The following is a 26,345-nucleotide window of genomic DNA, read 5'->3' as shown; positions in this document are numbered from 1 at the left end:
TAATACAAATTATTGCATTGCTTTCAATATTAAACGATACAAAAAACACAAGTCTCTTCAATACTTCAACTACCGACCACGATATAGATTAGTATTCATGCATGAACCAACATCTGTATCCAATAAATCCTAACTTGAATTACCCTGGTTTAGACTCTTTTTGTCAAAACAATTGATAAAACAACGAGGCATTAAAAAAAAAAAAATTCAAGTAACTTTCTTAAACTAGTTTGGAAAAATGAAACCCGTCATTGTTACATTATAATGCAAATGTTAAAGTGGGCATCAAAGCTCTTCTTTATGTAAATGTACTTAGGGTGTAAGTAAGTAAAAGAGAAGTGCACATGCATTGCCTCAGCGATATAGCATTATTTAAAGGCACAAAAACGGAACACCCATGTGCTGTGTGTTTTCTGTTTTTCTTTTTAAATTTGTGTGTATAATTTTTTGTAAGAAATTATTAGTATTAATTATAAGGCTATAAATCCTTAACGATAGATAAATGAAAGGAAAAGTAATGTTAGTTGGTAGAAGAATCAAGAATGAATCATATTGCTTGCAAAAGCATATTACAAGTTTCATTGTGATTGTGATGTGCTACTAAGATCATCGATAGGTGATTAGGTCAAGTAGAAATGATGTAAATTGCCAATGAGTCGGTACAGGAAAACGATGAGCTAATTAATCTGAGGTAAATGTTTTGGAAAAACAAAAATATTTGGTTGGAAAAAGTTTGGGAATGTATTAAACAGATACAGCGAAAGGTTGAAAGATGCCTAGTTAATGGCAGATAGGGGTAAAAAGGTTGAAAGATGCCTAGTTAATGGCAGGTAGGTACAAAATAAATAATATGAGCTTTCTTTAGCGCGGCAGTTTCCAAGTCGGAGAAGGCTAATAATAATAAATGGAATGAGAGAGCAGAGGGAAGGAGGATTTTGCCAGATTGCAAAAATCTCACAACGATGACGGTGCAGAAAACGCCATTAACAACGATTACAAGAGCTGTTGTGCATTTCCGATTATTGAAAGGCTGATTTGTCCACGAAGAGAGAGAGAGATACTAGGAGAAATTCGTCGCTTCCCCTGGATCTCCTTCTTGGGGTTTATACTTTATAGGGCATCCGGAGCTACGCACGTCCTCTGAGGTATGAAATTTGTTTGAATGCCGGCTAATTTTACGCTTCCGGATGTGTAATCGTCGAATTTGAAGGTCCATTGTGAGTCATTGTCCCTTTTTTATAAATGATTATCGGCTATCCTCCTCTCCTCACCCAAGCTTAGAGGTTCATGCTATAGCAAATGCATGTCACAATTTCCAGATGATTCTGTTTTTTATTAAGGGGCTAAATGTAATTTGGATTGTTGTTGTTTGGAAGCAGGTAGGTAGGTGTCTTTGAAACAAGGACGAATAATTCACTGCACATGTGATTCCTTGAGAGAGCCAGATCGAACTTTCTACAGAAGAGGCTGTGATATATCATCTTCTTAAGTCCTCCCCTCTTCTTCTTCTTCTTCTAAGGTAATTATTCATTTCATTCATTAGTTTTTGTTTTGTTTTCTAGCAAATGCAATTATAATATTTATAGCCTCTTAATTAGGCAATTGTAATTTATGTAACAACACTTTGACAGACTGCTCTTATAGGGGACCAATTATCTCCATATAACTCCAATTCCTCTCCTCCTTATATCTTTTTTTATTATTTGAGCTTGTGTTTGTCTCTATCTCAGACACTTCTATGACTAAGGAATCTTGGTTTTCTGACTTTGCTTTGGAATTTGACTGGACTTTCCAGCTGCAATCATTGACTTGTTGATTACAATTATTCGTGTTTGTCTCTCATATTACAGACTTTGCCTCTATCTCTCTCTCTATATATATATAATGTTGTTGTCATTGTTTCCTTTGTGGTAGAGGTAGGGTAGAAGATGACTACAGAAGATGATGATCAGATGCTAGGACCAAGCGGCACCCAGGAAAAGATCTATGTTTCTGTTCGTATGCGACCTTTAAACGACAAGGAAAAGTTTAGGAATGATGTCCCTGACTGGGAGTGCATCAACAATACTACCATCATTTACAGGAGTCATCTTTCTATCTCCGAGCGTTCCATGTATCCTTCTGCTTACACATTTGGTAAGAGACATTCGTCTTTGTTTGTTTGTACCCTTTCTGCAACATAGCTCATCCTTCTTTCTATCTTACTGAGATTTTTCTCTGCCTCTAGACAGAGTGTTTAGCCCTGAGTGTTGTACAAGGCAGGTGTATGAACAAGGGGCAAAGGAAGTCGCTTTCTCTGTTGTCAGTGGCGTTAATGGTTTGTCATCCTTCCCTCTGCGTTACTACTCTTTCTCTCCCCTTGTCTTGCATATATAATTCAAATGCATTGTTTTCAGCTAGTGTATTCGCATATGGGCAAACAAGCAGTGGAAAGACGTACACTATGAGCGGAATTACTGACTGCGCCTTGGTTGATATATATGGCTACATTGACAAGGTAAAGAAAGCAAACATTATCCTTATATCTTACTACTTTACTTCCGAGCCCATTATGTAGTTGTGTATTTGCTTTCTGCAGCACAAGGAAAGAGAATTCATTCTTAAGTTCTCTGCTATGGAGATCTACAATGAGTCTGTAAGAGATCTCTTAAGTACAGATACTAGTCCACTCAGACTTTTAGATGACCCTGAGGTAAATATGATACTTTCTTTTATTTTGTAGAACTGATCTTTTTGCAATTTCTCATGCTGGGCTTTTTCTTTTTGACAGAAAGGGACAGTTGTTGAGAAACTCACAGAGGAAACTCTGCGAGACTGGAATCATTTCAAGGAGCTCCTATCTGTCTGCAAAGGTATAGATAATCAATAATGGTATACTAGTGATGTTTTGCAACAACATTGACAAGTGTTTTAACCATTTGCAGCACAAAGGCAAATTGGTGAGACAGCTCTAAATGAAGTTAGCTCCCGGTCTCATCAGATTTTGAGATTGGTAAGGCATCTTGTTGATTTCTATATATGGTTCAACACTGCCTTCTTCATCATGTTTTAAAACTTATATCTTTGCACTCTTACCTTCTTACAGACAGTAGAAAGCATAGCTCGTGAATTTTCTACCAATGATAAGTTTAGTACTCTAACAGCGACAGTGGTACATATCTTTGAACCTCCCATCAAATAATCTGCTAAAATATCAGTTGAAGGGGATCCATTGAGTAAATAATTGTCGTGCAGAACTTCATTGATCTTGCTGGAAGTGAACGTGCGTCTCAATCATTATCAGCCGGCACAAGGTTAAAAGAAGGTTGTCATATAAACCGAAGTTTGTTAACACTGGGAACTGTGATCCGTAAGCTAAGGTAAGCTTGTAAGCACTTAGCTTCCTCAAAGTTTTCTTTTTTTGTGCCACCTTAGATTAATACCTGTTCTTTGAGCTTGAAAGTAAATTTCCTGGTCTATTAATATTGTTGAGCAGCCACTTTCTGTCTTGAAAATCAACTTCTCTGGCTCAAACGTGGCTTACATACATCTGTTATCACCTTTTTACCTTGTTTATGTTAGTTTGCTGTATTGTTCTTCTTTTTACCTTTGATCAGTTCCTATGAATAAGGCTCTCTTTTTTACGATTCAATAGCTTAGTAACTTGCTTATGTGGTTTACTTCATGCAGTAAAGAAAAAACTGGGCACATTCCATTCAGAGATTCAAAACTGACACGCATACTTCAGTCTTCTTTGGGAGGAAATGCAAGAACTGCCATAATTTGCACTATGAGTCCTGCGAGAATCCATGTTGAACAATCAAGAAACACACTGTTATTTGCAAGCTGCGCAAAGGAGGTGACAACAAATGCACAAGTCAATGTTGTCATGTCTGATAAAGCTTTAGTAAAGCACTTGCAGAGGGAGTTGGCTAAACTGGAAAGTGAGTTGAGAAGCCCTAGTCAGGCTTCAATTGTTTCTGACACAACTGCATTACTGACGGAGAAAGACCTTGAGGTTGAAAAGGTAGCTGGATGTACTCCAATCACCCTTTTGAAATCTTAGAAAATAGGTAGTACCATGAATTCACTATTATAGCAATCATCTTCCTTGGTATTGCAGCTACACTTACCTTTTCCTTGCGTTTATCGTTTTTTATTGCTCCCAATCCAAGTGATCTATAGTTTGGAGGTTTGAGTTATGATCTATCCTTTTTCCTACAGCTTAAGAAAGAGGTATTCCAACTAGCACAACAACTAGAGCAAGCTCGTTCCGAGATTAAGGATCTTCGACGAATGGTTGAAGAAGAAAAAAACCAAGAAAAAGAGACGCTATCAACAGAAACAGAAGGGTTAAATGTATGTTATATTCACTTGTTAATTTTACTGAGCGTGGATATATATATCCTTTTACTGCTTATTGATTCGCTTTTGTCCAGGTTCTGATGGAACATCAATACCCCAAGCTGCGGGTGCGCAGGACATGGGACTCTGAGAATACAACACCACTGAGCCCTATATCAGCTCACCGTTCCAGTATATCTCCACGATCAACTGAATATAGTTATGAAGAGAATGTCTTTCAGCTATCAGATTTCAGGATAGATTCTGCATCAAGTAGTCCGCAACAGCTTGCGTTTGTAACTCCTTTCCTTAAGGTTCCACTTGATGATATTCACGTGACAGATACTGTAGACCAATCTCATGTTCACAAAGAGGAAGCTATAGAAGAACCTCATGTTCAGGAGGAACGGTTTTATGAAATGGCTGAACACACTGACGGAAATTCTGAGGATAACTGCAGGGAAGTTCGGTGCATAGAAACAGAGAAGTCAGATATTAGTATAGGTCCAGTGGAAAATATGCCGGAGAGCAGTCCAGACAAATACGAGGCTGTAACTGCAGAAGAACCAGTATCTGTGACAGAGCCAAAGAACTTACAACATCCGACAGAAGAAGCAGTATGTGTGACAGAGACAAAGAACTTACAACATCCCACAGAAGCTGAAAACGAAGAAGAAGAAGAAGAAGAAAGAGTAAAGGAAGTCAGTGGTGCTTCTCCTGAACCAAAACAAGAAAGCAACCTCACAAAAAATCCTGCATTGTGTGATTTGGAATGTTCACCTGATGAGTTTGATACAAGCATGTCTAACCTGAGTAGAATCTCAACACCTCCAGCCCTTATCACTCCCTCTCCTGAAAAGCCTTTCTCTTGGATTATGGAGAGAGATTCACAACTTTTCAGAGGAATGAAGCTGACTAGAAGTCGAAGCTGCCGACCAAGCTTATTATCGAGCCCTTCCTCCTCTTGGTTAGAGAAAGATGCTGATACACCGCCAAGCTGGTACGACAAAGAATTTATCAAAACAGCTGAGAGAAACTTGACAATGTGCGACATCAAGAACCAGAGATTGTTGCAGGATGAGTTTAGTGGGAGGAGCATGCCAACAACTTGGTTCGAGAGAAGCTTGAGTGACACTCAAACGGTGGATGCTGCTTCACATGGTGTCAGCAACGAAATGTCGCCAAATGAATCACCATTTCGGCCATCTGATGCTTCTGTGTTTGAGCTCCAGACAAGTGGTAGAGCTTCAATAAGCCAGGACAGAACAGAGGAGACTGCTGCTCAAAAAGACAAGCAAATCATTCATCGATCGGTTAGTTTTGCTTTACTTGCTTTCGATAAATCACCTAATTAGTATGTGTGATTGATCTGACATGTGTGGGCAGATGGAGGAAAGGGAACAGAAGTTCTTGGCCTCGAATTCAACGAAGAGTTTCAAGGACGCAGCAATGGACCCAATACAAGACTACTTAGACACGGCCTTGAATTGGCCAGTGGAGTTCAAGAGGCTACAGAGGGAGATAATAGAGCTATGGCACGTGTGTAAAGTCTCAATGGCACACAGAAGCTACTTCTTCCTTCTGTTCAGAGGAGATCAGAAAGATTGCTTGTACTTGGAGGTAGAGCTCCGTAGACTTAAGTACATCAGAGAATCTTTCGCCCAAAATAGCAACGATGGCAACAATATGACCCTAATCTCCTGGTAAAGTCACATTGTATCTTTTTTTGTTACCTCGTTAATTTTTGGTTTAGTAAGACACTAAAGTAATGTAATATATATAAAAACAAGCAGCACGAGGGCATTGACGAGGGAGAGGTATAAGCTGAGCAAGCTGATGCAGAGGAAACTGTCGAAAGAAGAGAGAGAGAACTTGTTCTTGAGATGGGGCATTGGGCTCAACACGAATCACAGACGGGTCCAGCTGGCGCGTCGTCTCTGGTCGGATTACAAAGACATGGGTCATGTCCGAGAGAGCGCCTCCCTCGTTGGTAAGCTCAATGGGTTCGTGGACATGAAGTTGACTTCCACAGAGATGTTTGGCGTCAACTATGCTTTCAGACCACCACGTCCCAAGAAATCTAGTCTTTGGAAACGCAGCGTTTTGTCCCTCTCCTTTTTGTAACTACTGTATACAAAGACCACGAAACAAATCTTACCAAATATTTTGTTCTCTCTGATCCTGTTGATTTAAATCGTCTCTCACAATTAGTGAATTTGAAGGTAGTGGCTTCTTTTCTGTGATTAGCGCATCTACTCTGTTTCTTTACCAATCTTCGTATCTCGTATATCTGATTATGATCGTCGTACGGGACCGTTTAATGGCGTTACGATTATTAATGATAGGCATGGAAATGGAAAATCAGATTTTGATGAAACCAACCTCTAAAGTTTCACAAAAATAAAACGTTACCCTCAAAGGAATATAAAAGCTATAATCCCTAAAACAGCATAAAACCTAAAGGCAACAACACAGAGTCCTTTGGGAAAGAAACAATTCACGACAGTTATATATACATTTTTGGAGGGGATTTTTGAAGATAATGTTGAAGATTTGAGCCATAATTCAACAATTAATTCAAATGGGTGGGTTTTACCCGGTTTAACTCTGTTCGGATCCTGGATAACATGTTTAATTCTGTTCTGATATTGGATAACATTAATTTTTGGAAAAGTTACCTAAAAACTAATAATTAAAAACGAAAATTAATGATTTAATTACCAAATTTAATATAAACAATATCTCTAAACTAACAATATTTCTTATTTACCTTAACTAATTTCCTAAAATATTTCTACCTAATTTAAACATAAATATATAATTCTTCTTTCAATTTTATTTGATCTTATACTTTATTTATTTTGAATTTATATAAAATATATATAATTAATAAAATATTAATTTTTTTCTGAATATGATGTAATTCAAATTTTTTAAAACGGACATATATTATTCAACCTATGAAGAAATAATATGTGTACAATGTCCCACATCGCTTAGAAAAATTGGACAATGATTCAGACCCATATTATAAAAGGACCAAAATGATTCTGATTACGAATGAGCAGGAACCTTGATTTATCAGGCGTCCAAAATTAAAATAGTTATCCGATTTTACTCGGATTTTTTTATTTTAAAGAATTGAAACTTTAAAATGTTTCAAGAAATTATAAATATTATAACTTTATCAAAAGTTAAATATTATAATTTTAAAAACTTTTTATAAAGTTTATCTTTAAAAAATGCTTTAAATATTTATAATTTTAAAACTTATAAAGTTTTAAAAATTATAAATTGAATTTTACAAGAAATTTAAACATTATAAATATATAAAAAATATATTAATACGAGATGATATATTACAGGAAAAATCTTAAATATAACAATCAAAATTCAATGATGAATTTTGGGTCGATATTGTATTTTTTTAAGTTTCAAATTTTATAATATTGAAATTTATAAGAAAATGACAAAATTATGTTTAATTTCACGGGACTGGGTTATATGGTAGGACGGGTTTGGGTGGATAATAATTACGATTTTAGAATGTCCCATATCGCTTAAAAAAATTGGACAATGGTCAAGAGCCATACTATAAAAAAGACCAAAATGATTTCGATTACGAATGAGCATGAAACTTGATTTATGAGGTGTCCAAAATTAAAATAGTTTGTTTACTAGGGTTATTTATTTTAAAAAATTGAAACTTTAAAAAGTTTAAAAAATTATAAATTAAATATTACAAGAAATTTAAACAATATAAAAGATATTAATACGGGACGATATACTGCGAGAGAAATCTTAGATATAACACTCAAAATTCAATGATGAAGTTTGGGTCAATATTAATCTTTTTTGAAGTTTCTAATTTTATAAATATTTGAAATTTATAATAAAATGACAAATTTGTGTTTAATTTCACGGGACGGGGTTATATGGTGTGACAGGTTTGAGTGGATAATAACATGGGATAGTATGCTATGGAAAAAAACATATAATAACAATCATAATATAATTATATAATCTTAAACACTAAACAAAATTAACAATATTAAAAAAAAAAACTTAAAACTTTAATTTTTTTAAAACACATTTTGATTCTTTTATAAGAAATTTAAACATTATAAATATTTAAACTTTATACTACGGGTGAAATTTTATAATTGACTGTTTGGGTTGATAAGAATTTACGATAGAACTAGGAGTTAAATCTTAGAATGACAATCAAAATATAATTATACAATAAAATACTACCACAAGTGAAATCCTATAATTGACGAGTTTGAATCGATATTAATATGGGATGGTGTACTACATGTGATATTTTAGAATTGACTGGTTTGGGTTGATAATAATTTGCGATAGAATTATGAGTGAAATCCTACAATGACAATTAAAATATAATTATACAATTAAATACTACCACGGGTGAAATCCTAGAATTGACGGGCTTGATTCGATATTAATATGGGATGGTGTACTACGGGTGATATTTTAGAATTGACTGGTTTGGGTTGATAATAATTTGCGATAGAATTAGGAGTGAAATCCTACGATGACAATTAAAATATAATTATACAATTAAATACTACCACGGGTGAAATTCTAGAATTGACGGGTTTGATTCGATATTAATATGGGATGGTGTACTACGGGTGAAATCCGAGAAACAACAATCAAAATACAATTATACAATATTAAACATTTAACAAAATAAACAAATACAACTTAAAACTTTAAAATTTGAGTTATAAAATTTCGTCTCGCGGTGAATTATACATTTAAATCAAACAATAGCATAAATTTATTAAATCATCCTAAAAATTATTCAATTATTTTTTATTTAATAAAAATATAGGCTCGCGGTATACCGCGGGTTAATATCTAGTCATAGATAGAAATGTTAAGCCGGGACAATTCCTTCTTAAATACCAAACAAAAAGTTTAAAATAAAAACGCATATATATATATCATCATTCTCAGATATTTATGAGCGGCTAAAGTCAAAACACTAAGACTAGAGGTTTTATTGATTTGGGGTTAGGAGTGTGTATAGAGTGAATGATTTTCAATCATGTAATCCCAATTCATAATGGTTGCATTGAAATTATTTTTGTTATATGCATAATTTAAAGAATAAGGAAATTGATATTAATTACTTCCTTTTCAAACCAGAGCATGATTAATAAATCACGTTTATTTGTCAATGCGCTGGTTCATATCTGATTTTTTACCACCGCCAAATTTGGAGTCCATTAACGTTTTTATTTTTTTATTTCTAGTAAATGTTAATTTGCTAAGACCCATTCAAACCCTTCGCTTCTTTGTTGCCCTCACCCTTCTACGTAAAGAACTTAACCGTTTAACCAATACTATTCGGCTACGTGTGTTCCACTTCACCTCTCTTTCCGAACATTCTTGGCATTGTTTTCAACAGCCGCGTTCAAAATGACAAATATAACCCTTTACTACTACCATTACTAGTCTACTGTACTACTAGTAGTTGACTCCCAAAGAATTACATAAAAACCATGCGCAAACGGAGGGGCTCCACAATTTTCCAATGTCCAATTCTCACAAAGTCAAGTCTAAAACTGTATACAGTATACATTCCTCTTTTATGACCCGATGACCTTTCAAACACATATGATCTCTTGCTTAAAGCATGCTTTATATAAGATCAATTGCATGTCTTTTTCATCTAAAAATCTTAATCTCTATTCATCTCTAACATCCTCTACATATATAACCTTTTGGTTTTGGCTGAAAAAAAGGCAGGAATTGTATCCAATTAACATTAAGTTATATACTTGATCGGGTCATCGCTTCACCAACGTAACTAGCTTTATAGGTAAAAATACATACATATCGTATTGTAGGCGTGAGATCAAGTGTGAGAGAGAAATATGTAGTTGTTTTGTCAAACACAGAGATCAGAGTGCTGACCCTAGAATTAACGACAAACAGACAAAACAAGTTTTACATCAGCACATTTGACACATAACGTCAGATTGTAATTGAAAATGTAGCACTACAACCGCGCGTACCATCGAGCTTCAGTATTTCCAATAGTCATTCTTTTCATAATTTGGAGTGTTTTAAATACATATATAAAGAGGAAACGAATATATGATATAAAATAAAGAATACAGGATTGTTGAAGGAGACATCATTTTGAGCATGAAGTAACACAAAAACAAAATGATGATAATCACAGCTTCTCTCTCCCGTTTCTCTCAAAACGGAGCCACCCACCTTTTTTTTTAATCTCCTTTTCATATGTCTCCATTCTAAGTTGTAACATAATCATTACTTCGTTTCATATATATATATATATATTAATTTGTAGATTCATATCTTCTAACATATATTTTTGTGTATCTTGTATATAAATGTGCATATATGTACAGAAAGAGTGATGGTGAATTACGCCAACGCGAAATGAACATATGATTACACTCTGAAGTCTAAACACACATGTCATCGTTCAAGTGGACGGTCCATATCTCTCTTTTCCTATACCTAACCAACATCTTCAATAAGACTCTCGTTCTATTGTTTTTCCCTTGATAGAGTCGGTTGATCGGGTTTCTTCTATGATCGATCTTTCTAAGATCAAGAAGAAACCGCAGCGAAATAAATCCTAGAAAATAACTATCAATATGATGAAGGTTGATCAAGATTATTCGTGTAGTATACCGCCTGGATTTAGGTTTCATCCGACAGATGAAGAACTTGTCGGATATTATCTCAAGAAGAAAATCGCCTCCCAGAGGATTGATCTCGACGTTATCAGAGAAATTGATCTTTACAAGATCGAACCATGGGATCTACAAGGTATATTATATATCTATCTCTCTCTATCTGTCTCTCTTATATCTTCTCGATACCAATGTTTATTCATGTGATCAATCGTTCATATAATATAATTGGTTCCGTCTTTTATATGTGCAATTTATGAATTATGTGCCCGAGTGACCCTACATATAAGGCTACATCTAGAGAGGTCAAGTTTTAGAAGTTAGGGTTAATTTATGAATTATGATTTAAACGATACCACCTACACATGTAAGCAACTATACTGTGTAGCTCGAAAGAGTAATATGTAACCTAAATGTGATACGTGTAGAGAGATGTAGGATAGGGTACGAGGAGCAAACGGAGTGGTATTTCTTCAGCCATAGAGACAAGAAGTATCCGACTGGGACTAGGACAAACCGAGCCACCGTGGCCGGTTTCTGGAAAGCAACGGGCCGGGACAAGGCGGTTTACCTCAACTCCAAACTTATCGGTATGAGAAAAACGCTTGTCTTTTACCGAGGTCGAGCGCCTAATGGCCAAAAGTCCGATTGGATCATTCACGAATACTACAGCCTCGAGTCACACCAGAACTCTCCTCCACAGGTAATTCGGAATCTTATTCACTTATAGCGCCACACATTCTGATTGATCTAGCTAGATTAAATGGTGAAGCAGGAAGAAGGATGGGTAGTGTGTAGAGCATTTAAGAAACGAACGACCATCCCAACAAAAAGGAGGCAACTTTGGGATCCGAACTGCTTATTCTACGACGACGCCACTCTCTTGGAACCTCTCGACAAGCGAGCCAGACATAATCCTGATTTTACCGCCACACCGTTCAAGCAAGAACTACTCTCCGAGGCCAGTCACGTCCAGGATGGAGATTTCGGATCTATGTACCTTCAATGCATCGATGATGATCAATTCTCCCAGCTTCCTCAGCTCGAGAGCCCCTCTCTTCCGTCGGAAATAACTCCCCATAGTACTACTTTTTCTGAGAACAGTAGCCGGAAAGATGACATGAGCTCCGAGAAGAGGATCACTGACTGGAGATATCTAGATAAGTTCGTGGCGTCTCAATTTTTGATGAGTGGAGAAGACTAAAAAAGGCTTTCCTATGCATGCATGCACTAGAAACGTCGTCGCATTTTGGATTTACATATATGGTCGTAATAATTCACCGAAGGAATTGATTTCGATGGATAAATAGAAGGTGAGAATCGAATAAGAAGATATATATAGGGCTTTACACTTACTCAGTTTGTTTCGTATAATGTATTAGTGACTCGAAAATATACGTTCAAATTACGGTGATTTATATTTTTATATATTTAATAAAGAAGTGGGCTCAAGGTGGGCCCAATAAAATGGGCTTTTGTCTACCATGCGTGGTGAAGCATGGCTTTGTGTTACTCATGCTTTGTCTCCTAGTCCTACCCATTGAATATCCAACGAGCTGGCGTTTTTTGTTTTAACACATTGTCGTCACTGGGGGTTTAAAACGGCACGCTGTTGTCTTGCACATGCGCGAAACGTCATATTGCGGTCTCCTCCTCCTTCTCCTTGGCGGAGTTGAGAAAACCTTGCTACGAGCGTTTCCAGATTTCTCCCAAAACGGAACTGCTGATTCCTTGAATAAAATTCCCTAATCGGAGTCTGTGAAGCAAATGGGAGCATCAGATTCAACTCTGCTAGGCTCTCAGGTAACTGATATATCGCGATTTGATTCTCCAGGCATCTTCCTGGGTCTATTATATATGCGAGATTGATTTATTCAATTTTTGATGGATTCTCAGGAAAATCGAGGTGATGTGATTACGACTATATCTCATCGATCAGAAATAGTCGATCCCATTCTCGAGAATCTTAAAGCTCTCACAGTAGTGAGTTACTACTACTCCTCTTTTGTCTTTCCCTTTTCAATGTTTTTTCGATTGAACATGTTTGCTCTTGCTTAAAAATATGATAATTGCAGAGTAGGCCAATATTGAAGTCTCCTCCCACGGAAAGTAGCTTAACAGATATCTTAGTGAGAAAAGCTCTATCCAGTTCCTCTTCCAGTGAGTTTTATACCTATCTGATTAGTTTGCTCAACTGAGTTTAGGAAGAGGACTTGCTGTTTTTATGTAACATGTTCAAAATGATTGATCGTTTGTTGTGTGGAAGACAATTTATTCATAGAAGAAGACATATCTTTGGACTTTTTTTGTTTTTGCTAATGTATTCGTTTACTGTTAAAGCTTCATAATGAAAAGATATTTTCATTCATCTACAAGTCTCCTTTTTTCAACTCTAATTTTTTGCCTTTGTTGTCAACTGTTTCCCAGATACGGTTGATCCTCAAATACTTGTAGAGCTCTTCTCCATTTACCGAGAATGGCAAGAGAACAAAGCTCAAGAAATTACCAAGAGACAGGTCTCTCTTTCTGCCTTTTTTTGTATGTATATGAGTGCAGTCTTTAAGAAATTTTTGCTATTAGCCGAGAACTTAAACTAGACTTCAGGCTACTCCTAAGGGTTCTCTTAAATTGAAACAGACACTAAGATAGTGTAAGTTTTTTGAGCTTTTGGTTTGCAAGTGTGGTGCCAAAGGAATGTTTTCTTTTTGGAAAAAAAAGAAAAAAAATCAAGTATAGATGTTCTACTTTCTTTTGCTCTTATGGTTTAGTGAATTGAAACTGAAAATTACAAGTGTTCATTGGTCTGAAATCTTGGTTTGCATCACTATGATGTCTTTAGGTGTAGCAATTAAAGGGAAATGAATTTTAATATGTTGCATCATGTCTTTAGGAAGATATAGAAAACAAGATAGAAGTCGCAGATGCTTTGGCGACTAAACTTTTACAGAGGTTTAACCACTCTGTTTCTGCAATGAGGACAACTGCCCAGCATTTATCTCAAGGTAATTATTGTAGCGTAGATTAAGATAGAGATGGATTTGCCACTGGACTGCATTATCCACTGATCTTATATATGTGGAACATATTTCTAGTTCATGGTTTGCAGGTGGAGCTCGGGGAGCTTAAAGGAAGATTGACAGAGGTGATCAGCAACTGCGATACATTATGTAAGAGAATTAATTCTGAGGGACCTGAATCTCTGAGGTCCACAGTGGCGCCTTTTTCTCTTGCATCTCCCGATTCGGTCAGTATAAATACTACTACAACTCTGTCTTCTAAACCCGAGGCATAAGAGTAAATACTCTTAATGGTAGTTAGATTGGTGAATCGAATACGTGTAGTTCTACAGCATACTTTCTGATCTCCTCTGATTTTGCATAGATGCATGATGATGCTATTGATTGATCTTTTTGTTACAAATCATTGTTTTCTTTTGTCATTTCATCTTTAGGCTTTTCGATTTGTACAATCGCTTGTGACCAGTAAGAAACCATTGTTCTGATAAGGGGAAAATTCATATGTAATAAATATGCTTTGTTTGCCTTTTGATACAAAATCCACAATGGACGATTGGCAGTGTATGGAGTTGAACAACTTGAAACAACGAAAGAGAACAACAACAAATGAAACAAAATTACATTTCAATGAAAAAGCAGATAATGATTACTCTTCTTTGCCACCTCCCCATATCAAGGTTGCTGCTGAGCGTCCATGTAACCAGCGTCGGCGAGCACTTTCTCCCTCTTGGCCAGCTCAAGGTCTTCGTCCACCATCATCTTCACCAGCTTCTCGAACCCTACTTTTGGCTTCCACCCCAACATTTCCTTTGCCTTGCTTGCGTCTCCTTTCAGATTGTCGACCTCCGTGGGCCGGAAGTACCTTTTGTCGATCTCGACATGGTCTTTCCAGTTGAGCCCCACGTACCCGAAAGACACGTCCAGAAACTCCTTGACGGTGTGTGATTCCTCAGTTGCAACCACATAGTCATCTGGTTTCTCCTGCTGCAGCATCAGCCACATTGCTTCCACGTAGTCTCCTGCGAAACCCCAGTCTCTTGAAGCCTGTATATTTCCCAGGAAGAGCTTGGTCTGCAATCCGACCTTGATCCTTCCCAAGGCCCGAGTGATTTTCCGAGTCACGAAGTTCTCGCCTCTGCGAGGTGACTCGTGGTTGAAGAGGATTCCGTTGCAGGCGTACAGACCGTAGGCCTCTCGGTAATTGACTGTGTACCAATGAGCAGCGCATTTGGACGCAGCGTAGGGAGATCTCGGATGGAAGGGCGTGGTCTCTGACTGCGGAGGAGGAGTTGACCCGAACATCTCCGAAGAGCCAGCCTGGTAGTACTTGATGGCGCGGCCATTGTCAATGTTGTGAGATCTGACAGCCTCCAGGAGACGAAGAGCTCCAGTAGCGACAACGTCAGCAGTGTAATCAGGGATCTCGAAGGAGACGGCAACGTGGGACTGAGCAGCAAGGTTGTAGACCTCGTCAGGCTTGATGACGTCGAGCCAACGGCGGAGGGAGGAGGCATCAGAGAGATCACCGTAGTGGAGCTTCATGAGAGCTTTGTTGACGTTGTGGGGATCAACGTAGATATGGTTGAGTCGCTGAGTGTTAAAATTGGAGGATCGTCGGATGAGGCCGTGAACTTCGTAGCCTTTCTCGAGCAGGAACTCGGTCAGGTAAGATCCATCTTGGCCAGTGATTCCGGTGACCAGTGCAATCTTCCTCGGCTTCACAATGTCGGAATCGCCATTGAGAGATCTGGAGGCCATTGATGGGTGGGTGCAGAGTCAGATCGGATCAGAAGAAATGATTGGGCACGTCGCGCTTTCTGTTTTTGATTTTAGCGTCAACTGATTCGATGACTTATATATAATAAAGCCCAAGGACGAAGAAGACAGAGAGAGAGGGTTACTTCTGTAAACTTTAAAGGTGAATCTGTATGGCTACGTAAAGTTGTACTTGTATGGCAAATCGCCGGCAAGCGTTGACCGATTACGAATATTTTACTATCTATTGGGCCAAGATGGGCTTTAAATTACTGCTAATTTTATTGGGCTTATATATATATATAGCTCTACGGGTTGCGTTCAGACTAAACATCATTGTGGACTTTAGTAATTTGCCTTAAGTTAACCCATTTAGTTATATTATACTCGGCCTTATAATAACCATTGATTTTTTTTTTTCCCCACACGATCTCAACTTGCATGTCCTATTTATTAGATTCAAAATTCAAAAATGAAAGCGTAAAAATAAAAAACACGTAACGTTAAAAGGAGTAATTGTGAATATTAAAAGAATATGAGTGGTGGAAATTAAATCGGTGAAAGTAATAAAAAAAACGATTAGGAATGGGAGCCAATCAGCGCCTCTCTATTTGATAGTATTTATTTTTCTCCACTGGGAAAGTCAAAAAGTCATAAAAAGTGTGGTTAGGGTTTTCTCTCTCTCTGTTCTATCTCTCCCACAGAACACAAAACGTATCGCCGACGCCTCTCTTCTTATTCATATCTGTCTTTCTCATTGTCGAGTTTGGTCTAACATCTGATTTCTCGTTTCGTATAGAATCTGAGAAAGTGGTTAGTGAATAGACTTTAGAAAGAGTTTGCGATTGAATTTTTGTAAGAGAAATAGTAATGATGAAGAAAACGAAGAAAGGGAGAGTATCGTGGGCATCAGATAGTATGCTTTGTCAGGTATAGCCAACCCGTCGTCTTCTTCGTCGACCCAATCTTGTTCCTTATTCTTCTCTTACCTGCAAATTTGTAATTGTTCGGTTCGGACTTACCAGTTATCAAAGTTGGAATCGGACAGTTAACAAACGAATTGATTTTGATTGATTGCTTTTGATTAATTATTCTTAATTTTAAATTTACACAAAGATAAAACCTTTTCCATAAGTCACCGTCAAAGCAACAAACTTTAATAAGATGACGTTTTTTTTTTTTTTTTTTCTGGTAATGGCGAATCTAATTAATTAATTTTGTGTGCCTGAATGTTGATGACTTGATGTTATGAAATCTTCTTTACATAGTAGGGACATAAACAGCAAGAAATCCCAAAAAAAAAGAAGAACAATGTACCAATGTGGTCACTAATTTTAGAAAGATTGTGTTCCTCCTGAAATAGTGAAACATGTAGGACTCCCCTTATATATATAACTCATGTAAAAAAAAGGACTTTGTGGCTGCTGAGTACACACGCATTTGGTTACTAACTAAGTAAAGGATTTGGACAGGTAAAGTTGTTTCTTAGTGATGATTGTCCCGTTAAAGTTGCATCGAATCTTCCACCTGGTTTTGAAGCTACTGATTATGCAACGAAGCGAATCATCTCACACATTCCTCGGATCAAATGGAAACGCCCACCATTGGTATAATTCTTTTCTTGAATTGCAAACAATGTGACCCTTCTTGTTTTTATATAACTCTCACTGTCTTTCTTTATTCGCCGCCAAAATAGTTTGTCCTCGATGATGCTTTGCTTGTTGGGAGTGGTGGAAAAAGCATCGAGACTCGTTCTGAGAATCTTAGGATTTCTAAAGTCTTGGAAGCTTTCTATCCACATCGCTCTGTGATCCCTTCTCGGTAATTTTATCATTTGAGGATTTGCTTTTGTGCCATGTCATGTTTTTCCACTTATCAAATTCTCTCTGTTTTCTTCTAGTCCTTCGCTCACACTAGCTGTTGAAGAAGAACACTATGACGACGGCAAAACTCCTAATATCCCTCTCACTCACGTTGAAGATGAACGTGACGCTGCTGCTGAATCTTCCCACAGTTTCGAAGCTCCTGCAGCTGTTTCTGGACTTGGACCAGAGTTAAGTCTTCTTGCTTCTGCAGCTTTGTCTGCCTTAACTAAGGAACAGGGCTCTCAGGTCGATCCTGATTTACTTGTCAAGTTACTCAGTGACCCCAAAATCGTTGAGAACTTGATCAATGGCATGAAAGGTAAACCACTTGAAACTGCAAATAACAGTCTAAACACTGACATCACCGAACCTAGACTTGCTCCTCAACATGTCACCTCCACAACCATGGACAGAAACCCACCTCCCATGCCTGGAAATGTTGCGCCACATAATGTACCTGTTTCGGTTCAGTCCAGTGCTACAGATCCTCCACTCCCCAAACCCAATCAGCCCATGTCCAGTGCTCTCTCAATGAACCTTACCCTCCAGAAACCCACCCCGGTTGTTCACAACTATCCATTGTCTTCTGGGATCAAAGTTGAGGATTCTTACACAGCTGCTCCCTTGAAACCAAGCACAGGGGATGATGTTGTAGTCTCAGAACAAAAGACCCAACTCCTTTTCCCTTGCAGCTCTTGGAATATGAATAAGGTACCGGAGTCAGCGCGAACTGAAACAGATCCTCAAATCCGTAATGGTAACACAAACCGGGATGATCAGGTTTCTGCAAAACCCGTGAAAGATCTAGACTACTTCAAGAACCTCATTAGGGAACATGGGGCAGTCAAACCGGCAACAACTGAAACTAACAATTACAAAGGAAGAGTTGATCATAAGAAAATCGTAAAGGTTAGGATTCAGAAACCGTGCATGTATTTTAACAGGCCCAAGGGGTGTCGGATGGGCGAGAGTTGCTTGTATCTTCACGACAGTTCTAAAAGGTTATGGACTGATGTTGCACCTCCTCACTTTCCCAGAGCTAAGAGACTCAAGTTTGGATCGTAATACAGCTACGATATGACTCAAAATTTAACACCAAGCATGTCTGAAATTATTGGTAAATAGCTTCATCCAAATTCTGATAACTTGTTTAACAAGTTTCCCAAAGTTAGTCAGTCATCCATGTTTTTTTTTTTTGGGTCCACCCGTTGCCGTAACATTTCTTTTGGCCATCTACAAGGTTATCATTTTAGTACTTGGACCAAGAGTTTTGAGAAGTTGGTCAATTTTGTTGCCGGAGAAAAAGACGGATTATTACAATCCATAAAATTAGTTAATGATATCACTGGAGTTCAATTTCTTTTTCTACCATAATTTTAAAAATGTATTGAAATTTTTAAATCTCTGGAATAACAACACCGAAGATATTAATTCCATTAAATAAAAAAGAAAGTGAAATTAGAAACAATGAAACATAACCGCTTAGTCTATTTTGTTGAATGTTGATTATGTCATTAATGAGTTGAACTAATCTAGCGAAAACAAAGACTTAGGGTAGTATAATCATTTGTATGAAAAAGGTACATTTGGTTATAATTGTATCATCTGTATGAAGAAGGACACAAAAAGCTCACATAAAGAACACCCGACATGTGATCCCTACACCTGTGCTCAACTAAAACTCAAAATTTCTTGTCTGTTCTATTTTGCTAAATAGTTATACCAATAATATAATTTTGTGATTGGTGTTACCAAATATATAAATGAATATATAATATATATAAAAGACTTCGAGTTTATCCAAAACTCGTTGTGTAATGTGGTTTAGGAATAACGATAAACTGAAACGGTTATGTCAAGTTTTTTCTTAACGCGATATGAATGATTGGATGGTGGTTTAAATAGTATATACTTTTAGTCAATATCAATTGTTAAGAACATTTTATCGTTGCTACACCAATTACGTCACCGCTCATACGATACCAATATTAATATCATGATGATATCATACTTTGGGAGCCAAGTGTCCGAAATTTTTGAGATGTAGAAGACGTTTACTTCTATAAATTATTGGTTAACAAATTAATCTGAAACTTAATCATATGATATGGAAAAAGTCTTGTCGTGTTTTTGTAGTGGTGCCTGGTCGTGAGTGGTGAGTCTGGTGACATCCCACCTCCAAGATTTGTTTAAACATATGTATAATGAAAATACAATTATATAACATTGTTGTTTTGTGACTAGGGTTTATCTGTGACACCATCTTGGGTAAAAGTCTACTTTCAAGGTAGGGTTTGTGTCGTGTATTACACATATACATGCGCGTTTACTTGGGAGTGAAGTAAATTATTTATATGGAAAATGGTACGTACTGGATCTAAATATTAACATATTCAACTACGGATTCAGCCGAATTCTCAAATGAACAATAATATAATAATTATAGCATAATTTTGAAAAATTATAATTATGAAATATCAAACTTTGACAATTTTGGTCGTCTGTTGAGCGCTATATATGACCAGTGAGCCTCTCTATTTGGTGAAGAAGGGTCCATGAGTGTCGAGGGCGAAAAAATCTGTTGACGTTAGGGATATATAGATAATTGCAAAAGGACAAAAATGTGGGGGTCCGATCAGAATATACAAAAAATGATAGAGAAGCTGTGATGTAGTTCTGTGATCTGTCCTTGTTTTGCTTCTTCTCTCCTTGAAGCGAAATAACGCTTTAGAAATATCCAAGAAAATGAGGTTGAAACAAAAGTATACGTACGTAACGTGAACTCTACAACTCTCAAAGGACATGATATCGATGCACTATTAATACATGAGAGAACTAATTAATTTAGGAAGAAAAGATATACACATAACACATGCAAGTAGGTACATATATGATCTTCTTCAATTTGTCTCGTTAAGGATTAATGGAGGAAATGAGAGCTCGAAAGAAGTGTTCATCACAAGGGATGGTTAGGCCATTGTCTTGAAAGAACCCAAACTCTTCCTCAGACTGTTGCAGCAACATCTGTTTCATGAATATAATAGATTTATATATGTATATCACATAAATAGATGCAATAAATGAGACCAACAAGATCCATGTTTATGTATATACCTGGAAGATGGGGTGCGTGAGGAAGGAGATGGGGATGACATGTCGGGATCTAGAGTGACCAACGTAGACGACGAAGTGACCTTTGGGGACGCCGTTGAAGTTAACGTCGACGCTGCTCTTCTTCCCTAAACTCGAACATCTCTTTAACATCTGCTTCAGACCCTTACCACTTCCCCTTTCTACTCCCATTGATCTCGAATATCTTTTTCTTCTTTTGCCTCACTGTGTTTTTCCTTCTCTGTTTGACTTAATAGATAAAGAGATAGTGGTGGTGACTCATATTTATATGCCCAAACACAAATATAAATGATGAGGAATATATAAATATATATTCACATGTTAATTGCACACATACAGAATTAACCTGGTGTTAACATGATGTTTCAACGTTATGGGACTCACCATGTGCAACACTTCACCGTTTTAGACATGTATAAGAAAGATATATGTTACAGTACATGATTTTAAATATATTAAAATCTAAATGCCACTATACAATCTTGGCATCTGCGCGACAAATTAAACTGCGAGTTCCCCATGAAAAATTAAGATCACGTAATTTTCATAGTTATGAGTGAAGAAATTTCATCTACCAGACTACCACATGATATAGATATAGAAAATTCATGTCAGGGATTTCAAATTGTTGAAGAGAACATGGGCGACGACGGCTCTTCATGTTCTGTGGATGAAAGAAATTGGAGCAATGATGTATTACAGACAAAACCCCATTAACGGAAATATAACAGAATGCCCATACAGTCTCGTGCAGCCGCCAATCATTAACCGGTTTTTCGGTCCGACCAAAACCACCTGTTTACAATTCTACCTAAATAAAGAAGCTGACGAGTCTCAGCCAATCCTATCAAGCCTAAAACCCGAAACCCCGAAGCAAGCTACGTTAAGCCAAACAATAACGCAATTTCATGTGCTAAGAATGTACAATCACATACAGAGTCTTCCAGGACAAATATTTTGTTGCCTTTAGGATATCAACAAACATGGAAGTTGTATCAAATAAGAGTTTCTTTATGTTACAAGTGGAAGAAAGATTAAGTAGAGCAATATTCATCTCTAAGCATCATATAGAGCTTAGGGCCATCATTTTGCACTGCTCATTCATGGCCAGAAGCTGTGCCTCTTTCTTATCCACAAGAGCCGTCAGTCTTACATTCTCTTCCATTAGTTTCTGAACCTCTGCTTCTTTCTGCACTTTCTCGCTTTCCAACTGCGTTGTCTTTGCAACAAGCCTGTTTCATCATCATTGACATTCCCATAAACTTACAATAACAAAAGGAAAGGAAATATGACTCGTATGAAGTTTTTTGAAACAAGTCGTTATCAAACACCTAAGAATAGTGTAAACCTGATGAAAATCCCACTCATCTCTCATCCCAAGGGTGACTTCTGTTTATAACCCCTAAAGCAGCTAGCCATGAATGCAAACTTGGAAACAATGATAAATCTGCTCTGTAATGGATGACCAACTACCCAAGACAAGTTCTAGAGCCTAAACAACGAGTAGGCAAAAAAAAATGAATGATAATCAAAGTTCCTTATTCTAGAGAGTAGAGCCTACACAATGAGTTAAACAGGCAAGGAAGAAGTACACAAGATATGCTTTTTCAGAAAATATGGAAAGTGCATAGAACACACCGTTCAAAAAGCCTCTCGATTGTTTGGAACTGCTTCTCGGATGAGACGAGAGTTTCTCTGACGCTAATGAGACTTGTAACATACGATTTAAGAGACTCAAAGTCTCTCCTGACGCGACTGAGTTCCAGCTCATTTTCAGTAGCTCTTTGCTTCTGTCTAGAGGTCTCTTCAACCAAATCATCAACCCTCTGCCGCATTTCACAGAGAATACTACTGGTCCCAAGAGCAAACTTTTCCATGTCCTCTAACTTCACGGACATGTTCTCGAGTTGGCCAACCTTTCTTTGAATTTCCTCTTGGCTTAGCACAACCTTTCCTTTCTCGATAGCGGCTTCTGATTCGGCGATAAAAGCACGCCTAGCCAGAGACTCCATGACGCCTGTAACGGTCTCTACATGCTGAAGCATCTCAGTGACATAAGTCCCATCATGTTCGTCTATTGTATCTTGGAGCTGGTCAGTTTCAAGTGAAAGATTGGCCAAATCGGCAGCAGCCACAGTTGTCGCTTTAGATTTCAGGTAAGTCAATAAAGCTGTAGCAGTTTTCACTCGTCTCAAGAGAATCTCAATATCCTTTTGTGCAACATCCTTGGAAACTAGAGCAGAATCCTCAGCAGCTATGAATCTATCCTTCAGAACACTGATGTTGGAGGAGCGGCTCTTTTCCATCGCTCCTCGGATCCAGATGTCATGATGATCCTCAGTGATCTTAGATTCTAAAGTTGAGGCAGAAACCACTTCCTTTTCAGCCATACTATCCTAAACAAAATAGTATCGCAGAAACGAAACTCGATGAAAAGGCTAACAAGCAACAAAGAAGAATGCAACTTATTAATTTGGTAATTGAGCTACAAAGAACATCCAAGTTTTGATAATTTGGTGGAGTATTGAGCAACAAAGAACACCAAGTTTGATAATTTGGTGGAGTATTGAGCAGATTCGATATTCCAAAGTCAAACAAGAAAAAGCCTTGACGATTCAATAAGCGATGGACTCAGAGAAAATCCTAAACGGATCAATCGCAAACAACCAAGAACGTAATCAGAATCATAAACGCGCGGTACGGGAAAAGAGGATATCAAATGACAAACCCAGAGGGATCAACTTTGCCCGTAGATTTCGGGAGGCTAAACGCAATCAGGTCCCGGCCGATCAACCGATGGGAACGAAGTCGGGTCGGGTTGACTTGGCGACAGAAACGGGTCGTTTGCTTGAGGATTAACACAACAAGACGCCAAGGAGAATAAATTTAGTTTGGCATAAAGTTTCCCTAAACCAACTTTCTTAACTGCTATAAATTAGTTAGAGTTTGGACCTTATTGGGCTTTTACTTAAATATTGTGCCGGCCCACCATTTTAACTTCGACCCAAGCTCTCAGTCAGATCGATTGCTTCCCGGAAGAATCAGTCAGAAACAGTCAAACTTGTAAATTACACGAATTACAACATTAGAAAGACTTGGGGTTTATCTTCATGTTACAAGACCCAAATATATATTAATCAGAGTGCAAGGGATAAGTTACCGGCATAACCCACAACAAAGTCTGAAACCAAAAGGCCAAATGAGGCCTCATTTACATGGCACAGACGTGATAGTCGTCCTATTTCCGAATGGCATAAGCTGGCAATTTCGATAAGTCGGGTATAACAAAAGCAAGTTCGGAAGAGCCTGTCACAAACATGGGACTTCCTGGACCCCATTTAATGACTGGGGGCTCACTCCCTAAACCCATCCAACTATGTACCTACACATACAATAATCCAATCAACACTCAAAACTATACAAAAGCAAAGTTTCCAGTGACAAACTATGTACACCAAACTATGGCTGTATTGCTAGTCCAACCTGTTTTCCGCTCCTTACACCCCATGCATGGGTACTACCATCACCTGAACCTACCAAACCATGACAAAAACAGAACAAGTTATTTCACATGAAGGAAGTGTGTGAGTGTGTGCATGCATCATCCGAATCAGGTAAAACTCAAGGTTACCTGAAACAACAAACATCCCTTCAGGACTAAAGGCTGCATCCAATGTAGATTCTCCAGCTACTGGTTTCACACTAAATGTGGACAGCTGCAATGTACCACAAAAGAGTTACATAAACCAGTTTATTTATTGGTCATGTGTGTGTAAATGAAAAAACCATAACTAGCGAAGAGCAAGGGAGGCTGAAGGCATACAAGAGTTCCACGAAACGAGTCAAGCACATGAATAAAACCATCCATGGTTGTAAGCAGCATGAGCCTTCCATCATTACTAAATTTCACAACGTTTGCCTCAGAAAGATCACCACCAACGGAAAATATTTCAAAAGGACCCTATAAAAGCAACTTATCCAAATCAGAAAAAGATAAACGTTCAATGTAAATAAGAAAATGTGAATACAGCACAGGTGGTCCATCAAGCTGCTAGAGACATAACAGGATCATTGGTAGCTTTTGTCAAGAACAAACCTTTTCGTACATACGGGCATCAAACATTCTTATGTAGCCACCAAAGGCAATTGCAAAAATTAACCCTTGATCATCATATGCTGCAGCAGGCCTTCCTTGGACTCGTAAGAGACCCTGTGGTTAACCCAAATGGTCAATTTTATTAGATGTAAGACCTCCATAAGCACCTAGGGTAGAGAAAGGTAATCTACCTGGCATTTCTCGACCCTTTGATCCCAAAGCAAAACAGTACGATCAAGGGAACCGGAGATGAAGCATTCCCCACCAGAACACAAGCTAAGCGAAACAACTCTGTGTACAGCATAAATTGGTTAAGTTCATCCGGTTTGTGAAGGAAAACATAAGCTGATCAAACAAGAATCAGAAAAGAAACAAACCTGTCATGATGTCCTTTGAAGTAGCGCAAGTACTTATTATCGTGCAAAGAGAGAAGCCTCAGAGAGTCTAACCAACCAGATATAAAAGTTAGTTAAAGCAAATCAGATAATGAGGAAAAGCAATGTGCACATGAATTTGGGCTCACCGTCCCATCCGTTTCTGGAAGAGTAGATGACAGTAGTAGGATGAGAAGTGAAGCAAACAAGATCAACACCATACTTTTTGCTATTAATTGTCTTCAGACATCTGAAACAAGAAAACAGAAAACACTGAAAATATAGTTGGAATGTCTTATAGAGCAATACTCAAGACAGAGTTTGGGGTTTGGAACTCACGTGGCGCTGGCAACATCATAGAGACGAATTGAGTCATCGTCGCTAGCTGTCACCATACAAGTCGAAGTTTTGTGAAAGTCAATTGAGCTGATCCTGCAATTCTGAAAAGAAAAGCTCCATCCTTTAAAATCCCATTATAATAACAGGAACAAAAGAAGAAAGCTTCGAGAAGGGAAGGAAAAATTACATAGTCTCTGAAAACGGCGCCAGGTTCCATGCTCTGTATAATTTCTTCGCTGAGTTCCAAAGAAACTCGGTCCTCTCTCTCTGTAAATTCCACCATTGGACAATGAAATTGTTAAGACTTCACGTTACACCGCCGAGAATTGAAATCTCGTGTCATCAATAACACTCACCAACCATCTCTCCGACGCGTAAACCAATATCGCCGGTGATGTATAGAAGCCCTAACAAGGGCTTCGACTTTAGGGATCGACGTCTTCCACCGCCTTAACTGATGCCAACGATTTTCTATGTGGGCCAACTTTTTGAGTATGGGCTTTTAAATATGGGCCCAAATGATGCGCTTCTCCATTCCAACATGGCAACATCCAGCAAAGCCGTGGATCGTTGACTTTACCATCAACTGGTTACAAACTTATTACAATTGAACATGATAACCAATATTTACAACTACCACTATACCAAATTTGAAGTTACACGATGCATATTATATTGGTAACTAATACAGTAACATACATTCATTCTTCTTTTAGTAATCGTTTTTACGGTACAGGATACTA

General features: G+C 37.7%; 8 protein-coding genes and 1 long non-coding RNA gene across 18 annotated transcripts; 5 read left to right on the top strand and 4 right to left on the bottom strand.

Annotated features, from left to right (window-relative positions):
* The first annotated feature begins 511 nt into the window (after positions 1 to 511).
* Positions 512 to 6,567, top strand: AT5G66310 (ATP binding microtubule motor family protein). Of its 3 annotated transcripts, none has more exons than NM_001345755.1 (15): positions 512 to 1,145; positions 1,380 to 1,519; positions 1,915 to 2,136; positions 2,228 to 2,317; positions 2,397 to 2,497; positions 2,579 to 2,692; positions 2,771 to 2,852; positions 2,925 to 2,992; positions 3,086 to 3,151; positions 3,235 to 3,359; positions 3,670 to 4,006; positions 4,204 to 4,338; positions 4,419 to 5,636; positions 5,710 to 6,026; positions 6,117 to 6,567. In NM_001345755.1, exons 3-15 carry the CDS (start codon positions 1,929 to 1,931, stop codon positions 6,445 to 6,447), a joined length of 3,192 nt encoding a protein of 1,063 aa, NP_001318888.1. In that variant the 5' UTR covers positions 512 to 1,145; positions 1,380 to 1,519; positions 1,915 to 1,928; the 3' UTR covers positions 6,448 to 6,567. The 3 variants fall into 3 exon arrangements, with proteins under 3 accessions (NP_001318888.1, NP_201432.2, NP_001330675.1); NM_126029.3 differs by having other exon boundaries at positions 851 to 1,145; positions 1,917 to 2,136; positions 6,117 to 6,549; NM_001345756.1 differs by lacking the exons at positions 512 to 1,145; positions 1,380 to 1,519 and having other exon boundaries at positions 1,530 to 2,136; positions 6,117 to 6,566.
* Positions 6,568 to 10,704: 4,137 nt separating this feature from the next.
* NAC105 (NAC domain containing protein 105) lies at positions 10,705 to 12,467 on the top strand. Its single transcript, NM_126028.3, has 3 exons — positions 10,705 to 11,160; positions 11,453 to 11,727; positions 11,800 to 12,467. The coding sequence occupies exons 1-3, from the start codon at positions 10,986 to 10,988 to the stop codon at positions 12,226 to 12,228; spliced, it is 879 nt and encodes a 292-aa protein (NP_201431.1). The 5' UTR covers positions 10,705 to 10,985; the 3' UTR covers positions 12,229 to 12,467.
* Positions 12,468 to 12,642: 175 nt separating this feature from the next.
* AT5G66290 (uncharacterized protein) lies at positions 12,643 to 14,937 on the top strand (the record flags this gene model as incomplete). 3 transcript variants are annotated; one of them, NM_001345753.1, is made up of 7 exons in its annotated part: positions 12,656 to 12,827; positions 12,921 to 13,007; positions 13,100 to 13,184; positions 13,452 to 13,540; positions 13,915 to 14,026; positions 14,117 to 14,268; positions 14,602 to 14,937. In NM_001345753.1, the coding sequence occupies exons 1-7, from the start codon at positions 12,792 to 12,794 to the stop codon at positions 14,935 to 14,937; spliced, it is 897 nt and encodes a 298-aa protein (NP_001330847.1). In that variant the 5' UTR covers positions 12,656 to 12,791. The 3 variants fall into 3 exon arrangements, with proteins under 3 accessions (NP_001330846.1, NP_201430.1, NP_001330847.1); NM_001345754.1 differs by lacking the exon at positions 14,602 to 14,937 and having other exon boundaries at positions 12,643 to 12,827; positions 14,131 to 14,150; NM_126027.4 differs by lacking the exon at positions 14,602 to 14,937 and having other exon boundaries at positions 12,650 to 12,827; positions 14,117 to 14,572.
* On the bottom strand, positions 14,479 to 16,067 carry GMD1 (GDP-D-mannose 4,6-dehydratase 1). The gene has a single exon (NM_126026.3). It carries the CDS (start codon positions 15,797 to 15,799, stop codon positions 14,714 to 14,716), a length of 1,086 nt encoding a protein of 361 aa, NP_201429.1. The 5' UTR covers positions 15,800 to 16,067; the 3' UTR covers positions 14,479 to 14,713.
* Positions 14,487 to 16,123, top strand: AT5G09595. The gene has a single exon (NR_143223.1). It is a non-coding gene; the product is annotated as an other RNA (long non-coding RNA).
* Positions 16,124 to 16,393: 270 nt separating this feature from the next.
* AT5G66270 (Zinc finger C-x8-C-x5-C-x3-H type family protein) lies at positions 16,394 to 19,147 on the top strand. Its single transcript, NM_126025.3, has 4 exons — positions 16,394 to 16,726; positions 17,269 to 17,403; positions 17,493 to 17,617; positions 17,697 to 19,147. The coding sequence occupies exons 1-4, from the start codon at positions 16,667 to 16,669 to the stop codon at positions 18,724 to 18,726; spliced, it is 1,350 nt and encodes a 449-aa protein (NP_201428.1). The 5' UTR covers positions 16,394 to 16,666; the 3' UTR covers positions 18,727 to 19,147.
* A 1,299-nt stretch (positions 19,148 to 20,446) lies between these two features.
* Positions 20,447 to 21,009, bottom strand: AT5G66260 (SAUR-like auxin-responsive protein family). The gene is made up of 2 exons (NM_126024.2): positions 20,776 to 21,009; positions 20,447 to 20,685 (listed from the first exon to the last, which is right to left on the bottom strand). The coding sequence occupies exons 1-2, from the start codon at positions 20,962 to 20,964 to the stop codon at positions 20,575 to 20,577; spliced, it is 300 nt and encodes a 99-aa protein (NP_201427.1). The 5' UTR covers positions 20,965 to 21,009; the 3' UTR covers positions 20,447 to 20,574.
* Positions 21,010 to 21,676: 667 nt separating this feature from the next.
* On the bottom strand, positions 21,677 to 23,701 carry AT5G66250 (kinectin-like protein). 4 transcript variants are annotated; one of them, NM_001203705.1, is made up of 4 exons: positions 23,522 to 23,698; positions 22,432 to 23,184; positions 22,181 to 22,240; positions 21,679 to 22,025 (listed from the first exon to the last, which is right to left on the bottom strand). In NM_001203705.1, exons 2-4 carry the CDS (start codon positions 23,181 to 23,183, stop codon positions 21,857 to 21,859), a joined length of 981 nt encoding a protein of 326 aa, NP_001190634.1. In that variant the 5' UTR covers position 23,184; positions 23,522 to 23,698; the 3' UTR covers positions 21,679 to 21,856. The 4 variants fall into 4 exon arrangements, with proteins under 4 accessions (NP_851283.1, NP_001190634.1, NP_851282.1 ...); NM_180951.1 differs by lacking the exon at positions 22,181 to 22,240; NM_126023.3 differs by lacking the exon at positions 22,181 to 22,240 and having other exon boundaries at positions 22,432 to 23,189; positions 23,522 to 23,686.
* A 47-nt stretch (positions 23,702 to 23,748) lies between these two features.
* Positions 23,749 to 26,061, bottom strand: AT5G66240 (Transducin/WD40 repeat-like superfamily protein). Of its 3 annotated transcripts, none has more exons than NM_180950.3 (11): positions 25,959 to 26,059; positions 25,790 to 25,869; positions 25,603 to 25,703; positions 25,413 to 25,513; positions 25,267 to 25,333; positions 25,081 to 25,180; positions 24,890 to 25,003; positions 24,617 to 24,754; positions 24,425 to 24,509; positions 24,277 to 24,326; positions 23,749 to 24,175 (listed from the first exon to the last, which is right to left on the bottom strand). In NM_180950.3, exons 1-11 carry the CDS (start codon positions 25,963 to 25,965, stop codon positions 24,032 to 24,034), a joined length of 987 nt encoding a protein of 328 aa, NP_851281.1. In that variant the 5' UTR covers positions 25,966 to 26,059; the 3' UTR covers positions 23,749 to 24,031. The 3 variants fall into 3 exon arrangements, with proteins under 3 accessions (NP_851281.1, NP_569031.1, NP_001190633.1); NM_001203704.1 differs by having other exon boundaries at positions 23,909 to 24,175; positions 24,277 to 24,320; positions 25,959 to 26,061; NM_126022.4 differs by having other exon boundaries at positions 25,790 to 26,059.
* Positions 26,062 to 26,345: the final 284 nt, after the last annotated feature.

Source organism: Arabidopsis thaliana, chromosome 5 (assembly GCF_000001735.4).
Source record: "Arabidopsis thaliana chromosome 5, partial sequence".
NCBI classification, from domain to species: Eukaryota; Viridiplantae; Streptophyta; class Magnoliopsida; order Brassicales; family Brassicaceae; genus Arabidopsis; species Arabidopsis thaliana.
This window is presented reverse-complemented; position numbering and strand designations above follow the sequence as displayed.